The sequence below is a fragment of the Chenopodium quinoa genome, unplaced genomic scaffold, assembly GCF_001683475.1.
Source record: "Chenopodium quinoa cultivar QQ74 unplaced genomic scaffold, ASM168347v1, whole genome shotgun sequence".
NCBI classification, from domain to species: domain Eukaryota; kingdom Viridiplantae; phylum Streptophyta; class Magnoliopsida; order Caryophyllales; family Amaranthaceae; genus Chenopodium; species Chenopodium quinoa.
In genome coordinates this window covers 1,618,217-1,635,437 of record NW_018742987.1, presented here as the reverse complement: position 1 = coordinate 1,635,437, position 17,221 = coordinate 1,618,217, and the positions used below count along the sequence as shown (strand labels likewise).

Here is a 17,221-nt window from a genome sequence, read left to right as displayed (position 1 = left end):
TGACAACGAAATTAAATGACTTTTCTTCTTTAATTCTAACCTTATCCTTTGTTTCAAAGAGGAAAATGTAGACTAGAAGAGGACTTGAAAATAGAAAAATGATCTGGCACTAGTGTGTGACAGACATGATTCCATGTGCTACCACCCCCACAAAGTGCCAACTTTAGACTTAAATTGTGTAAAGTCAATTTGCAGGCGTAATATATCCCTATATTTCAGACATCAAAGTTCCGTCAACGATTTGGGAGCTTATCTATTTCACATTATACAGCAAAGGTGGCACCATCTAGCATAAACAGATCCTTCCATCAGTATCATTACTGTCTTCACATGAAACTCTTAAATCTTAATCCAATACCATCCAATCACCAATGTACGCCCCCTCTTTCACCTCCCAAACGTCTCAAAGAAAAGAGGATAGGTTAAATCCTAGATTTCAAAGTACTGCTATCTGATTGTTACATTAAAATGATCTTTTAATGTACTCCAAGAACAGCAAAGAAGGTTTGTGATAATTAAATGCTAACCGCAGGCAAATGTGGACACTGACTAGACAGACTATCTGTATAATAATAAGCCCATATAAATCATTGTTTTCTAAGGATTTATGAGATATAAACTTCAAAATACTTCATATTTTTATAATAACCAAATGTAACTGAGAAGGCTCCTTAGCATTTAATTATCACAGCCAAAAAAAAAAAAAAAAAAAAAAAAATGAAGGCTCCTAAGTCCTTCCCCACGTGCCCACTTAAAACAAACATCGGAACTCACATGATTTCCAGCTGCTGCTCTCACAGCCAATATTAAACTTTAATCAGAGAATGATAGAGAAGTTTCTTTCCTTGCCTATTCTTTCTTGTCCTGGTGGTAAACTGGTATTCTTTCCATTCACCTAACCTTTTGGATGCTTTACCTCAAGCACTCTAATAAGGATAATTAAAATTTTAAAAAAATATAATCTCTGAAGATTCTGGGCCCACGTGTACTGAAAAGGGTAGAAAATAAAAAAAAAAATCGAAAGTGAATGGGCCAGATCACCTTTCTGAAATCAAAGGAAAAAACAGAGAGACACCAGAAATTAATTCAATTCCTGATAACTAATTTCTAAATTGTTATACTACGAGTACTTGTGTAGTTAACTACACCAGAAATTTTCTTACCAGGAAACTAGAGCTTAAGAAGGAAGTTCACTGACAATAAGGTCCCTTTACTCGTATTCTCTTGTACCCTGTCCCTTATATCTCTGCAAACCAGAGCTTTACTACCAATGTACGATTATACTAATCGGAAGGGGAAAGATCAATTGCGAATTTGACGTTTCAGGATCGTCAAGTGAGTTTCGAAACGAGTCGTCTAAAAGTCCAAGATGTTCAAGGTGGGAAGATGGAGGAATGAAAAGATCAAAGCTGTATTCAAATTACAGTTCCAAGCAGCTCAGGTATCAATCTAACTCCATCATGAAGAACATCATGAGAAGTCAAAGAAAGAAAAAAAAAATAAAAATCTAGTCTACCACACTATTTCTTCCTTTCAATCATAAAATGAATTGTACTTTGATTTTTCTAGTGCATTATCAATTTCAAAATTACTTGATTTCACATATGCAAATAACAGATGATTTAAATATGTGATCATATATGAAAGGTTCGTAAAGATGTGTCTTACCAGGTATATTGATTGTTATGCATTCTGAATTCTCAGGTGCCATGTTCCAAATTGAAGCTGATGATATCTGTGGTTCCGGTGGATGTCGGCCAACCAACAGTTAGATTGGGAAAAGCAGCGGTCCAAGATGGGATCTGCATATGGGAAAATCCAGTGTATGAAACAGTGAAATTAACAAGGGAGACAAAAACAGGAAAAATTCATGACAAAATTTACCAGTTTATAATTTCAACTGTAAGAAAACAGCCAATGTTGGTCTCATTCTCATCATATGTGGCCTTTTTCTGCAATCTTATTCATTGCTTCTTGTGTTGTACGCTGCCAGGGATCATCAAAATCGGGCTTCTTGGGAGAAGTTTTTGTAAACCTTGCAGACTATGTTGAGGCAACTGCACCATCCACAATTTCCCTGCCAATTAAGTCCTCAAACGCTGGAGCATTTCTGCTGGTGAGCTCTCTACATCTCTTTGGTTCATTCAGCTTATTTGTAACAGACACGGTCAAATGTCTTCTCCTTACCCAAATTTAATAACAAAAAAAGAGGAAGAGTGGAAATGCTGTTGCTCTCTTTCATAACACAGTTAACTCACCCTACCTAAGAAGTCTTGGTATGATTGTAGATCTAAGGGTTAGCTACTTGATATCTATTTTACTCTAATGTGGAAGTTCCAAGTGTGATTTCCTATCTAGGAGAAGAAAGGTTAGGAACGAAATAAAGCAACAAGTACGATAGGTTTAGAGTTTAAACTTTAGACAAGAAAATTAGGATTCTTACTTTCCATTGATACATATTTAGTAGATATGACAAATCAGCCACCCTTCAGAATTTCAGATAGTCTCTTCACTCTCTAGTAATATAGCAGTATAGCACTATAACGCAATATCATTTTTATGATCAGTAGTTATTCTAAGATAGTAATCAACTAATCATATAGCTAATTCAGTATTTTTCTGATCAGTAGTTAATTTTGTACAGGTTACAATTCAAAACATGCAAGGAGCTGATGATGAAAGGTACTGTCAAAGGCATAATGATATAAATTTTTTGCTCTCAGTCTTCTGTCATCCCAAAAATTTGATAAAAATGACAATGTATTTGAGTAACATAACTTTGTTTTCAGAGAGCTTCAAAGGGATATTGAAGAAAATGGAGCATCAATTGCACATGAAGACAGCTTGCAAAGTCGAGACAGCTACTCTCAACCAGAAGGGAACATAACTAATAATACCCATGAAGTAAATTTTCATTCCAACTACTCAATTTAAAATTATTTAGATGTCAACTAGCTTAGTTGGTGAAAGTTTTTGGGATGATGCCCAAAATCTGGGGATCAAATCCCATCTACACCATTAACCTTGTTTATTTGTCATAAGATGTCTAGACTTACAATTTGAAATATAGTGCATGAAAGACATTTTCAGACCAAACTTTCAAGTCCGTTGGTTGTTTTTATAAAGTGAAATACCTCCTTTTTTGTGGCAGGAGTACTTCAACAAAATGGATTCTCTAGACAATGAAGGAAGAAAAGATACAAGGAATGAAAACACCTTGAATGCTCTGTTTGAACAGAAAGAAAGTAGAACCCAGCAGGAGAATGTCAGTGACCAATCACATCACGAAACGAGACCTGTATCAAAAGTCCCCAGTCCTGCAGACAAGGAACAACAAACAAGAAAGCCCCTAACGCTAGATTGGAGTTCAACTGATGACGATGATGATATAATCAACTATGTGGACACTAGTGATAATGGTCTGAGAGAAAGAGAGCAAGAACCTCCCAAAAGTCTCATTGAACAGCTCAATAGAGAGAATTTAGCTTTGAAGAGACAGGCAGAGATAACTGACATTGAGCTGCTTTCATTAAGGAGGCAAACTGTGAAGGAAACAAAAAGAGCACAGGAATTAACAGGGCAAGTGGTTAGGCTAAGAGAGGAAAGAGATGCACTTAGAAGGGAATCTGAAAAAATCAGGTCAAAGAAAAATGGAGAAAATGGCACTGAACATCCAAAGGAAATGGGAGCTCAGGGTAAGCAGTCGAGGCATCGCCACAATGAAGGTGAAGAAGGCCATGTAAAGGATTTAAACAGGGCCATTCGTTCACAGCTGAGGAAAACACAAGATTCAAATTCGGAATTAATTCTTGTGGTGAGGGACCTTGAAGAAAAGCTAGGTAAGAAAGAGAAGGAACTAGCCAATCTTACCAGAAAAATGACAAGTGAAAAGAGGCCAGAAGAATTTGAAAATACAGATTCTGAATATGAGCTGTTTGGTGACAAACAAATAGAAGAAGCACAAAGTCCAAACAGAGATTCTAGAGAAATAAATCAGTTGCAACAACAGATTACAAACCTGCAAAGTGAATTGGAGGACAATATGAAAGAGAACAGAAAGCTTCAGGAGCATATTAAAAAGGTTTCTCTAGATTGTGAGATTGCAAAGAAGGAAAATGATGATCTCTCTTCAAAGTTTAACCAAAAGCAGCTAGAATTGATTAAGAAAGAAAGAGAGTGCACACAAAATACGCAAAATGTGGAAGAACTTGAATCTCATATAGCAAGGTTGGAGAAGGTGATCAAAAAGCAAGCAGAAGAATTCTGTGGATCTTCAGATACAATGCTTGACCTTGAAACCCAAGTAAACAATTTGAAGTATGAATTGGAAAGACAGGAGGCAGAATTTGAAGATGAGCTCAAAGCAGTGAACGATGCCAATGCTGAGCTCGAGCAAAGAGTTCTGCAAGCAGAGAACACCTTGAGAAGAACAAAACTAGAAAATGTTACTACAGCCCAGAGGATACAAGAGGAGTTCCGAGAACTTTCTGAAGAATTAGAAAAAAAGTTTAAGGAAAATGAAGAGTTGACTGCAACAGCAGAAGCTGAGGCCAGGGAACTACACATTCATATTAACACTCTTGAAGAACATCTCGAGAAAGCCACCAAGGAGCTTGAGCTAGTCCAAAATCAATGTAAAACTGAGGTGGAAACGCTTTCAAGACAGTTGAAAGAGAAAGAGAACGAACAAGAGCAACTACTACTTGCACACAAAAGTGAGACTGTGGAGCTTAACAGTATCAAAAAGAAAGTAGAAGACAGATATGAAGCCTTGTCAAAGGAGAATCAAGCACTCAGAATGGAAGTAGAGAGGCTTACAGAAGAAAATTATTACTCGACAAAGAAGTTAGAAGAAACAACAACACTGGTGGATGAGACAAAGAAGTCTCTTCAGGAAACAAAGAGAGATAGGGAAGAGCTAGAGACTAAATATACCTTGGCAATGACAGAAATTAAAAGAGCAGAAGAGGAAATGAAAATCCTAAATTCCTTAAAAGAAAAGGAAAGTGGTGCTATGGATGAAGTGCAAGCAGAATTAGAAAAACTCCAAGTTCAGCACAATGACTTGAAAAACCAATTGTCTGAAATGAAGTTGGAGAATGAGAATCTCAGAAAGCAACTCACCAGGCAGAGGGAAAATCTACAAAAGAAGGACCATGAGATAGCCAATCTAGAGAAGTTGAAGGACAGCAGCTCCAAAGAAGTATCTGCACTTAAAGAGAAAGTAAAGCAGCTCAAGGTAATATTTCTTACTTTTAATAGGCCTAATCAACATATAGAAGTGTGTTGTGACCATACATTGCATAGTTCACAGCAATATCATGAAATCTTATCAATGGCATTAAAATAGGGTCATATACCATAAGAAAAGTAAGGCTGTGCCTACATCTTAAACCCTACCCCCACACCCTTTCTGCCTTAACAATAATACTCTTATATGCTGAGTTAATAATAGTGCATGTTGATACTGATACTTTAATTCAGTTTCAGAAAAAAAAAAAAAAAAAAAAAATGGCTCCCTAATTAAAGAGCTAAACCATAATTCCTGCAGAATTAGCATTATGTGTCTTATAATACAGAGAAAGAAAAAAAAAACATCTTCTTGCTAGAAATAACATTGCTTGAAGCCATATCCATTTCAAGGCATTCCATAATAGTCCATTAGTGAAAGTATGTAAAAAAGGGAGAGCAAAAAATGGTACAAAGATATTCTGTAGCTCAATTTCAACTTTCTCCTTCACATAAAGGCAAGAAAGGAGATGTGAAAACCCTTTCCCTGGTTCAATCACCCTGAAACATCTCCTTGAAATGAGCTAGCTCAAAAGCAAATATCAAATTGCACCAAATCTAAAATGTAAGATATGTGCAAGGAGTTGAATCCCATGTATTAACAAATGATTTCGTGGCACGTGGTTCCTGTCCACAAATAGGTATTAGGGGGGAAGGGGGGATATTTACACAAATTTTTATTAGTAGTGAAAATATTTCTGTTTTTACCCATATCATAGATTTATTGCATTTTTCAAAACTAAAACTTACCGCTAGATGACACTCAGAATTCTTAAAAATGGACAGACATGCTCAGATACAAATGATTTTACCCTTTGAAATCCCCTATGGATCATAACTTATAGAAAGCGCACCTAGAGTAAGGCATGATACCATGGGTCTCCAGTCTCAATACCACTTCATTGGCCCCATTGAATCCGAAACTCAATCCACTAATTCAGCTCTATCCCACACCCATGCCTCATCAGAATGACATCTTCAGTATCAAGTTGCTATGATATGAAGACAAATCTCTACCTGTTGTTAGCTTAATCATAATTGCAATGTTACATTCACTTAGAGAAATTCTTCGTAAGTACACTAGAAGCGTCAATTATTGTAACCCCATGAGATGATGAGACCCAGTTTACATGTTTGTTGTTTCTAAGGATTTCCAAAGAGAATGAGTTGTACGTTATTTGTCCCACATTAAGAGTTTCAATGCACCCCCTCAATTTGAAAAGTCATCCTCACAACAGAAAGTCATTTCACTAGTTAACTTATTTGTCGTTGCCTTAACATGCTTACAAAACCAATTTCGGACTTCTTAAGTGGGACAGAGTATCACTCATACATACTCTTGAATGTGAGCTTAAAAATTACACTTTGTCAATCCACAGGCAGTCAGACCCTCTGGAATATCTGCTGACAGTGGTAGCAGGGTGGATGAAAGAAAACAAATGGGGAAAAAAGCACAGCAGTCAGTAACTCCAGGCAGGTCATTGCAAAACGGGGCCAGCAGAGCATTAGGAGAAAGGTGTAGTAAACAAACTCTTCTTCGCACTCCCTTTGTTATACTTTTTGAGTGATATAGACTTTTTGCTTAAGCTAGAAAATTATCGTTCCAAATGCAGAAGAGAAACAAGCTCGGAGAAAAAAGACACAGATTCTGAAACCAGTGATCTACTGACAGAAGTTACATTACTGAAGGAGAAGAACAAAACAATGGAAGATGACCTCAGAGAAATGCAAGATAAGTATTCAGAAGTGAGCCTAAAGTTTGCAGAGGTTGAAGGTGAAAGGCAACAGCTTGTAATGACCATACGCAACTTAAGGAAAAGTCAAAAGAAATAAATTATTATACCCGACAGAATGTAGGTTAGAAAATGAAGAGAAACAATTGATAGATATGATGATCCAGATTGTGCACCAAGAAGCAAGACCACATTCATTATTAAAATTCTTTAGTCAAATGTAAAATTTAATATTTTTCTATTATATTAAATGGTGATTAAGCTTCTTGGAAAGGCCAAATCTCTGATGACTGATATACTTCTGATGTTCCATCCTTTTCTACCACACCTTGAGAAGGTGGAATTCATGGCTATCTTCAATCTTTTAATTCAAAGATTATCAAATATTTTGCAAGCATAAGATTTAGAGTTGATATGAGAAATGTTATTTAGAAAAAAGCTAGAGCAGATTTTTAAAGGTGCTACTGAACTTTCACCATTATTTAATGGTAGTTAATCTGTGCTTGTAACTACTGTACATAACATCAGAATTTCTTCTATAAGTACACCTGAAACCAAAAAAAAAAAAAAAACATGTTGCCTAATGGTTTCCGAGAATTAAAGTCAGGCACAAATTCAATTGTAAAAGGCATCAATGCATGTCGTTGTAAACATAAATTAAGGTAACACTGCATGGATGTTGTTAGTAACACAAAAATAACATATATGTATGCCACCAAGACTCCTATTCTACCTATCTAAAGTAGATAATTCAAAAACTGATTGACTGACAATAAATTGTCTCTTTGTCAAACATTCAGCTGCAGTGTTGAAAACCTGAACCATTGTAAGCAGATAATATGGGATATAACAACTTACAAATGAAAACACAAAGTATAACATATATCCTGACATGCACGAAGAATTCTTGCAATCAATGGTGGTTAGTACAAGTTTAAGATAGAGCTATCCACATACAATAACTAATCTGCTCAATGATTACTTTCTGTAACTCTAATTTAATAAAAAAAGAAAAAAAAATTAAAACCAACCTGTGATTTTTTGCTTATGATTATAAAATGTTGTTACCTAAAATCATTGCCATAATCAGCAACTCTCCAGCTATATTATACTCAGCTTGAAAACCTGCTGTCCTGACTGAAAGAGAGATTGTCACTCCAAACAAGCTTAGTTTGGCTCCCAGTTCCACTTGTTGCAAAAGATAAACTCTGCAGTTCATAAATTTATATGTTGAGAAGATTAAAATTAAACACATATTAAAACAAAGCCATGATTATGAGAACCAACCCGTCTAGCTTTCTTGTCAATTGGTGTACAAATTGGACGAAATCCTTGAGACCTCTCATTGCGCAGCTGAGCATGTTGCTTTTGCATTTTCTGCTCTGCCATCTTCCTAGGCATGCTGTCACCTTGATATTTGTAATACTCAAGAATGGACGGGCTTCTTCTCTTGGTGGATTTAGTAATATCCCCATGATAGTTAGTGCGTGGAACAGAAGCATTTGGCTGATACTGTTGACGTAATTTTCTCTTTTCCTTAACACGGTTGAGAAACTCTATTGTCCAAGGTGACCCTTGTTGCAATTTTCCTGAATGAATAGCTTTCGAGAGTGGTGTTTCACCATAGGGAGGTACAGTTTTCCCCTCTGAGAGTTGGCCACTAAAATTTTGCATAGATTTTTCCTGTATAATTCTAGCTGTCTCCTGCTGCTTCTGTGAAGCTTTGCATAAGTCATTGCTCCAGTTATATTCTACACCATTAAAACTATTAATGTTCCTCAACTGTCTACTATCTTCTAAGATACACCTAGTATCCATCACATCAGCTACTGATACATTCCGGTCAGGACTGTTACCAAATGATAATCTTCGAGCTGTCCTATTATATCTAGGAGCATGGTCTTTTACAATCTCAGAGGCCATTGGAGAGGACTTTACAGTTTTCTCATCTATTTGAAAGTCCCCACCAAATAAAGATTTGTCATAAATGTTAACAACTTCACCAACAAAATCTTCATGCAAATCCTGAAGTATGTCCCTTGCACTCTGTTCTCGTTTGCTTTTTATCCTACTTGATTTCTGTTGACTGGAGAATCCTTCATTTACAATTAAGCTATATCGAGCAAAACCATCATCCTTACGGTGAATTTTTGGTTCCTCGGTGATATATGTTTCACACCATGCTTTAGAAGGATCCATGTTTGTGGCAGCATCAGGTGCTTCTCCTTCATGAAACAGTTCACTATCCAACAAGAAATTGGGCATTTTCTTCTGCAGACATATTCTGGGACTTTGTGACACCTTTGGATCAGATGGCCTTAACAAATCCTGATCAGTCATTTCATCACCTGCATAGTGTTTAGATGGCATAGAACATCTGAAGTCATACATAGCATCACAAGAGCTTGCATTAAATTTCCTTTTTCTGTCATCCGAGTTGATGTTGCAGACAAATTTTCCTGAATCAGGAGGAGATGATACAGAGGATGAACAGTCAGTTAGTCCAGATTTGGATTCCTCCCGCTCCCCGAATTTGCACAAGAAACTAAAAAGATAGACACTTTCCTCTGGCACATGATTTTTTCTGAGTATTTGGATCCTCCCTTCAACTGTCAACTCAAGGAACTCCAAGAGAATGCATCCACTAGAAATAATTGCATGTGCTGAGAGTGGATTGATAGAAGGGAACTTGGTGAAAAATGATTCAGCAAGTGTCTCTGAATCCGGAAGTCTAGAAAGTAACCCTTTATATATATTCCGGGAATGTCTGATATAATTCAATATAGTTTCATCTGTCAGCTCAAATGATGATGAATAGAAAATCTGCAAATATGTGCCAAGACTGGCTGCCGCTGCATACAATTCATCTGCGGACTCCATTACAGGGCCAAGGAAATTGCAATCTCCCTCGAAAATCTTAATTAAGGGGGGGAAAAAGAACACAGTGAGAAAGGAAATTTATACAAATCTGCAATACTTAGCAAGTCAAGCCCCCCCCAAAAAAAAGAGTGCAAATATGGATGAACTGCAAATAAACCAAGCAAGTCAACATGAAGAGCATAACAATAATTTAATCCATTGAAACAAAATGTCTAGACTATAGAGATTCAACAGCACATAACACACAAAAACCTGTATATGAAAGCAGAGGTCAGAGCACAAGTGAGGCAGATCGAAGAGAAAGTAATTAAGTTTATAAGAAAAACAAAACCTTTGAGTGTGTCCAGGGATTGCTTCATGCTACAAGACATAAATAATTAAACAAATGCCTAGAATACTACACAATGAAAACAAGTTAATTCAACATGCTCTTGAAAAATCATATCATGATCTTTCCCCCAAACTTCTACAATGATAACTCTAGTTTAAGAAAAAGCACCTGGATACATTAAGCATAGATGAAGTCAATTACCAAAACACAGTTAGTGAATGCAAAACTCAGAGATGTCAGAACATTTGCAGCTATATTCTCAATGCAGAGAGGAACGCATGAAGCACCCTCATCTTGAGCAGTGGTTTTCTTTCCAATATTCTTGTAGTCATACCACACTATGCACGCTGTAGAATTAATTATTATATCAACAGGTAGAATAAGATCCCTCTCTACAACTTGTACACCTTTCTTCTCCATAGTTAAGATCTTCTGATATGTGCTTCTCCGAGAGATTATCATATCTTTATCAAAATCTTGAGTGTTAATAATGATAGGCATTTCGTGGGAAGATTCACAGAGATGAGCTGGTTCAGATTCCTGAGCTGTGCTACAAACAGGTATAGGGAATTTGGACGTATTTGTACCATTTAAAGCCCCGGAAGATACTTTATTGCATTTTTCCTGGACAGGCCCATAGTTCAGTAGCGCTTCCAACTTCTGGTGGTTTAGAGTAACAATTAAAAACAGTCAGCTCAATAAGAGGGAACTATCAAGCATTAACATAAACTTAAGAAATAAGAACACAGCCAGCCGAGATATACAAAAATAATAACTTGAAGTCATTTTTTAAGAGGGTTAGTAAAAACATTATTTCCCATCCAATAAATCTTACAGAATTAATCTGATTCACACTCAAATAAAGAATACATTATCTGATTTCCACCCTGAGATTCACTTATATCCCAAAGAGCTGAGAGCTCAAGTGGTATTAGAGTTACTTTCCAAAAGAACTATATGGTTTTAAGGGGTCAGATATATAAGGCCTCACTTGCATAATTGCATTGCTATGGAGAATAAAAGGTGGCCAATGTATTGGATTTGGCTAAATGTAGGTTTGTTGGATGGGTCTCTTAATAACTCTCTCTTATTCAATGTGAATCTTCAACCCTTAGCCTTAAGGCCTTTAACCCAAGCCGGACTTAGGAATAATTCCATACAAGTCAATAAAAGTAATAATGGAGTGAAAAAAGGAGTAACACATAAAATTAACCACAAAGAGAGAACAAGGAAAATCAATGAAGTATAACACAGCCAACTTGCTAAAGGTCTCATCAAAGACTAAAAAAAAACCATCTAAATTTGCTAACCTAAAGCATCCAGACCTTACTTCAATAATAAAAAATCGCCAGCTGGTTATTTAAGAATTGCTGCAGGCCTGCAGCATCTACTCTTGCAAATTGCAAGATTACCATACACACAGTTCTCAGCTTTCAGACATTAAAATAAAATAAAAAACGATATCCTGTTACCTAAGCACAGAATAGAAATGGGTATCTTCATGCATAAAACAACCTACGTAATAGCATGAAGAGCAATGCACTTATCTGAACAGCAGAAACTATTGAAATAAAAAACTGAATTGGACTTCCACCAAAGGAAACAAAATCACTTAAGTGATCATATATGGTCAGACTCACAGCTGTATCTCTGTCACTTGAAGTGGCAATGACACCTTCACAGGCATCAAACTGCTGCATATGAATGCTGCTTGCACTGGCTGTTTCTTTCTTCTGACCCCTAGCAGAAAGCAGAGATTTTGCATCTAATGGCTTGACTTTGTTACCAATTCTCATACCACCAGTAGAACTTGTAGGATTTAAAAAAAAATCCAGATCATTAAACTGAGGCATTGACTCGACAGATGAATCTACGTTATGCAAATCACCACCACAAATTCCAATATTTTCTATGATTTGACAATCATCATCAGACAACTTGCTGGATGTAAAATTCTCAAAATCAGCATTAGTAAGATTCCCAATATTTTCTATGATTTGGCAGTCTTCACCTGGTGACTTCCTTGAAACGACTTCATTGATTAGATGTTTTTCTGTGCAGCTCACTCCAGATGGCATTATTACCTTGTTCTCCCTAATATTCAATCCATCTGAAGGACCATTTGATAAAACGAAATCAAGCACTACCATGTTACCATCATCAGATTTCAAACATAAATCCATTGTATAATCATCAATGTCACTGAACAGCTTCTCAATAGCAGCATTTACATCTCCATTGCATTCGTCCCTTCCAAGAAGGTGCCAATCCAAATAAATTTCATCTGATGTGGAGAGGGGCACTGGTTCCAATTCTGCGAGCAATTTATCAAAAATAACATGTAATGACCAAATATTTTCATCATCAACCAGATCTGGGACAGAGAGTGATGTGAAAGTGCCATCAATAATTGCTAGTTCACCATTGACAATTAGTTCATCAAAACTTCTGAAGGGCAAGTCTTCTGGGAACATATTGCACAATTTAGCTGCTTCAGTTGTTTGACATACAGCATTCACCTCAAAAATTTCTAAGGAATCTGAATCAAGCATCTTAAATTCTTCAAATAAAAATGTATCGACAAAAGCAATAGGCCCATCCATCGACCCAGTGTCTTCCTCTCTGTAAGGAGTTTCGACAACTTGTAGAAGATCAATATCTAGACTCAGGCTTGTAAAACAAATTTCAAGGGGGGGCTTTGATGAGTGATTATCAGAAATATGCTCCAAAATGTCAATTTCCACTGAGACAAACAGTTCTTGGCAACTATGTTCAAGGTCAATACTACAAGCAGAATGCTGTTCTTCAATGGTTGCAAAGAGAGATTCCAAGCAAAAGTTTGAAATATCGACAGGTCCAATCTCTTCTACTTCAAGCAAGGGTAAGGAGGTGCCACAGCGATCGATATTGTCTGGTAAAATGCCAACGTCATCTGGTACCTGAAGCTTTGGAGTCATATCATATTCCAGACAAACAGAATCTACTGACTTCATGGGATCTTTAACATCAAAACCAAATGGATCTGTGGGCACAAGATTTAGCAATCCCTGCATGCATTAATCAAAATATAAAATATAAAGATTCAAACCTAATTTGCTAGTACCATAAACTACTTTATCACAAAGATTTGAAATCAGAAAAATCTCTATGCTATGGTATGAATCAGATAGCAGAAGGAACAACACATCAGCAATAAAGGATCTAGTTGAGGACTAAACTTTACATCAACTAATTACAGCCCAATTCCCAAGTTTTGAGTCAACATGCCCTGGTCATTGTGCGTTCTTTATAGACAACGTTTAATAAGGAAAGAAACAGCAACAGCTCCCACATGCATGGCTTGACATTGCATCTTAATTGCCTATGGTATTTTAAGCAGCTCACTGATTTCTAAAAGGGAAAACAATATTCCAGCATCCTACTGGCTGAGTTGCATCATCTAATCCAAAACTAAAACTCCTTGAGCTACTTAGCAATTACCATAAAAGACTCTTGCAGTTCTCTATCTTTAAACCTAACTTAAGTGAGAAACAGGACGTCAGGTCAAACTTTTAAACAAATTTTGTTCAAAGCAATCGGAGGATTTCTACTTGTCAATGACAAAGACCTTGATTGAATCAGAAACAATATAATTTTTTTCAGTAACACAAAGCTTAAAAGTGTTACATGAGTAGGAAAACCATTCAGTAGTTATGCATTCATCTGCATATACAGATCATCTCAGAGAACAAAATCTATTCAATACACATTCAACAGAGCAGGTGTAAGCAGAAATTAGTATGCTATGTTATTCCATTTACCAAATCAACATCACAATCTTGCACTTCAGACAATAACTGAACTTCTTTCTCGGACATGCAAACATCCTCCTGAAAATATTATAAACACAAACCCCATTAGTTAATAAACTAAGAGGGCTTACAAACTATTTTTCTTCATCAAATGCAAAAGATAGGTTTATTTACCATAAATTGAGTAAGTTCTGGTGCTTCAAACTGAATAATCTCAGCCTTATTATAATTCTTTTCACCAACAGTGTCCTTCGCATATTGATTCTCTAGTGTTACGGAATCAGAAGCTGAACATCTGTGAGCTTCCATTTCTTCATAATATAAGCCAGCTTCTTTCTGCAACAGAAGGTACGATGAGTGCGTGAATATCATTTCATTTTGCCTCTTGAACATGAATTGTATGTTTAGCAGGCATCATGCTTAAACTACAATTTTGATGTCCCACATATTTAGCAGGCATCATGCTTAAACTAGGGCCAGATACGAGCATGACTAACAAACAGTCTAGCATCACAACTCACAAAAATTTCAAGAACCAGTATTGTAGACCATTACTTACCAGCTGGCAGTCCTGGCACTTTAAGACAGCATGCATCAAACTTACGAGTTAGAAATATCTAAACATGATTAATCAAAGGAGATAGTGACTCGATCACCCTTCACTTTTATGATACACATTGCCATTATAGGAAATCATTCATAGTAGTTTCTTAGATTCCATTAAACAGGAAGAAAACGCCTGATTTCGAAATAATAGGACAGAATTTAAACATTGCACCACAGAAATCGCACACATATTATAGAGCTCTTTAAAGATGGTAAATCTTTTCATTTATATGTTGTAAGTTGTAACCTTACAATGATCATGTTTTCTCCAAACACAAAGCTCTCAGTGCCAAAAACTTCATAATTCTCTTAAATGATCATTAGAAAGGCTAATTGAGACGAGATCATCTGCTGAGTAAATAAATCCTACTTCTAATCAAATAAGAGAGATTATTGAAGCACAAATTCATCATTGCTACCGAAAATAGCTTAAAATCCAACATAACATCAAAATTCGTCAGAAACCCTAAAACTCATCAACCAGAGCCCGAAACTTCCAGAAAATTAAAACAACCTCCAAAATTAAATCAAAACGTACAATCTCACATCTGTCCTCCGTTTTAAGCTCCAGAAACAGTTCGAGATAAACAAAACTCGACATAACACATTGAAACCCTAAAATTCAACTGTAATATTTCAAAAAAAAAACAAGCGAACACAAAATTGACGAGAAAAAGTGAAAAAATGGATAGAAATTCATATATTACCTCCGGAGTTTGAACAACGCCATAACTACTACCGGAATTGAACGAAAAATCACCATTACAAGCGTCGATGGTGTGAGGAAGAACATCGGAGTAGAATTTTGAGAGAGCACCGTCGATCGGAAGGTTTTGGAGCTGGTGAGAGACGGAAATGGCGGAAGAACTGGAGCAGCAACGAAGAAATTCATCGGAAGATGAGAGGAATTTGGGAGGAAAAGGTAGAGGAGAGAGAGGAAGACGAAGGAATTTTAGGGTTTGATCGGAGGTGAAGTAGTCTGGAGTGAGAAATCGAGTTCGCATTTTCTGCAGATTGCTTTTGCTTTGGTGTAATGGAGGAGTGGAATGAAACCGTTTGTAGTAGAGATGATGAATGTGGGAGTATTTTGAATTTTCAGGATTTAAGAACAAGGTGAAGTGGTGGACAATGACAATGGCGCGCTTTTTTTTTTTTTTTTTCTCCAACTTTCAAAATGGCCTGTTGCTGGACTGCTTGTAATCTATGTGTCAATTTGGGGTGTCTCGGAACTCCAAAACGTTTAAAATTTCTCAAAAAACGTGCATATTAGCCTTTAATTTTGAAATTTCTTAATTTTTTTCATCTGAAAATAAAAATTGCCGAAATGTTTACCATAGTCTCTAATATCCTCCGGGAGTCCAATTGGCTAGGTGGAACCATCCAATTTGTCTTTAAACGACCAATTTACCGGTTTACAACTTGCACCGATTTCATTAACTTAAGCTTACCACAAACATTTATGACAACATATAATGATCATATATGGTTCCAGACAGCATTATATGACCCCGAGATGTATCACCAAAAATCTCAGGGATTTTAGACATCAGGCCTCGAAACCTCCAAAATTTCTCAAAAAGCGTGGATATTAGCCTTAAATTTTGGAATTTTTTGACTTTTTTTTCGCCTGTAAATAAAAATTAGCGAAATGTTTACCATGGTCCCTAATACCCTCCGCGTGTCCAAATTTGGTGGGTGGAACCATCCAATTTGCCTTTAAATAGTAAATTTACCGGTTTACAACTTGCATCGATTTCATTAACTAAAGTCTACCACAAACATTTATGACAATATATAATGATTATTTATGGTTTAAAACAATATTATATGACCCCGAGATGTATCCACTAAAATCTCAAAACTTTTCGGAACTGGGCCCCAAAACCTCAAAAAATTCTCAAAAAACGTGGATATTAGCCTTCAATTTTGGAATTTTTTGATCTTTTTTTCGCCCAAAAATAAAAATAGCCGAAATGTTTACCATGGTTCCTAATATCCTCTGGGGGTCCAATTGGGTGGGGGTCCAATTGGGTGGGTGGAACCATCCCATTTGCCTTTAAACGACAAATTTACCAGTTTACAACTTGCACCGATTTCATTAATTCAAGCCTACCACGAACATTTATGACAACAAATAATGATCATATATGGTTCTAAACGGCATTATATGACCCCAAGATGTATCCCATAGAATTTCAAGACTTTTCGACACCGAGCCCTGAAACCTCTAAAATTCTCAAAAAACGTGCCTTCAATTTTGGAATTTTTTGACTTTTTTTCACCGGAAATAAAAATTTTCGAAATGATTACATGGTCCCCTAATACCCTCCGGGAGTTCAACTGGGTGTGTGGAACCATTCAATTTGCTTTTAAATGGCCAATTTACCGGTTTACAACTTGCACCGATTTACCGGTTTACAACTGCCAATTTAATTAACTTGCACCGAACCCGACTTGAACCAAAATTAACCTGTCAAAACCCGAATTTAACCCGACTTGTTACTAACCTGACCAAAATTTAACCTGACCTGTTCCTAACCCGACCCGAATTTAACCCAATCTGTTACAAACCCGACCCGAAATCAGCCCAA

The 17,221-nt window shown here is 36.5% G+C and overlaps 2 protein-coding genes across 2 annotated transcripts; one reads left to right on the top strand and one right to left on the bottom strand.

The window, feature by feature from the left end:
- Positions 1–284: 284 nt before the first annotated feature.
- Positions 285–7,295, top strand: LOC110729668 (paramyosin-like). Its single transcript, XM_021909439.1, has 8 exons — positions 285–1,441; positions 1,705–1,902; positions 1,994–2,116; positions 2,645–2,682; positions 2,790–2,904; positions 3,152–5,239; positions 6,669–6,805; positions 6,903–7,295. Exons 1-8 carry the CDS (start codon positions 1,370–1,372, stop codon positions 7,120–7,122), a joined length of 2,991 nt encoding a protein of 996 aa, XP_021765131.1. The 5' UTR covers positions 285–1,369; the 3' UTR covers positions 7,123–7,295.
- A 95-nt stretch (positions 7,296–7,390) lies between these two features.
- LOC110729494 (protein SHORTAGE IN CHIASMATA 1-like) lies at positions 7,391–15,791 on the bottom strand. The gene is made up of 6 exons (XM_021909225.1): positions 15,197–15,791; positions 14,199–14,360; positions 14,034–14,102; positions 11,874–13,280; positions 10,435–10,893; positions 7,391–9,938 (listed from the first exon to the last, which is right to left on the bottom strand). Exons 1-6 carry the CDS (start codon positions 15,632–15,634, stop codon positions 8,268–8,270), a joined length of 4,206 nt encoding a protein of 1,401 aa, XP_021764917.1. The 5' UTR covers positions 15,635–15,791; the 3' UTR covers positions 7,391–8,267.
- Positions 15,792–17,221: the final 1,430 nt, after the last annotated feature.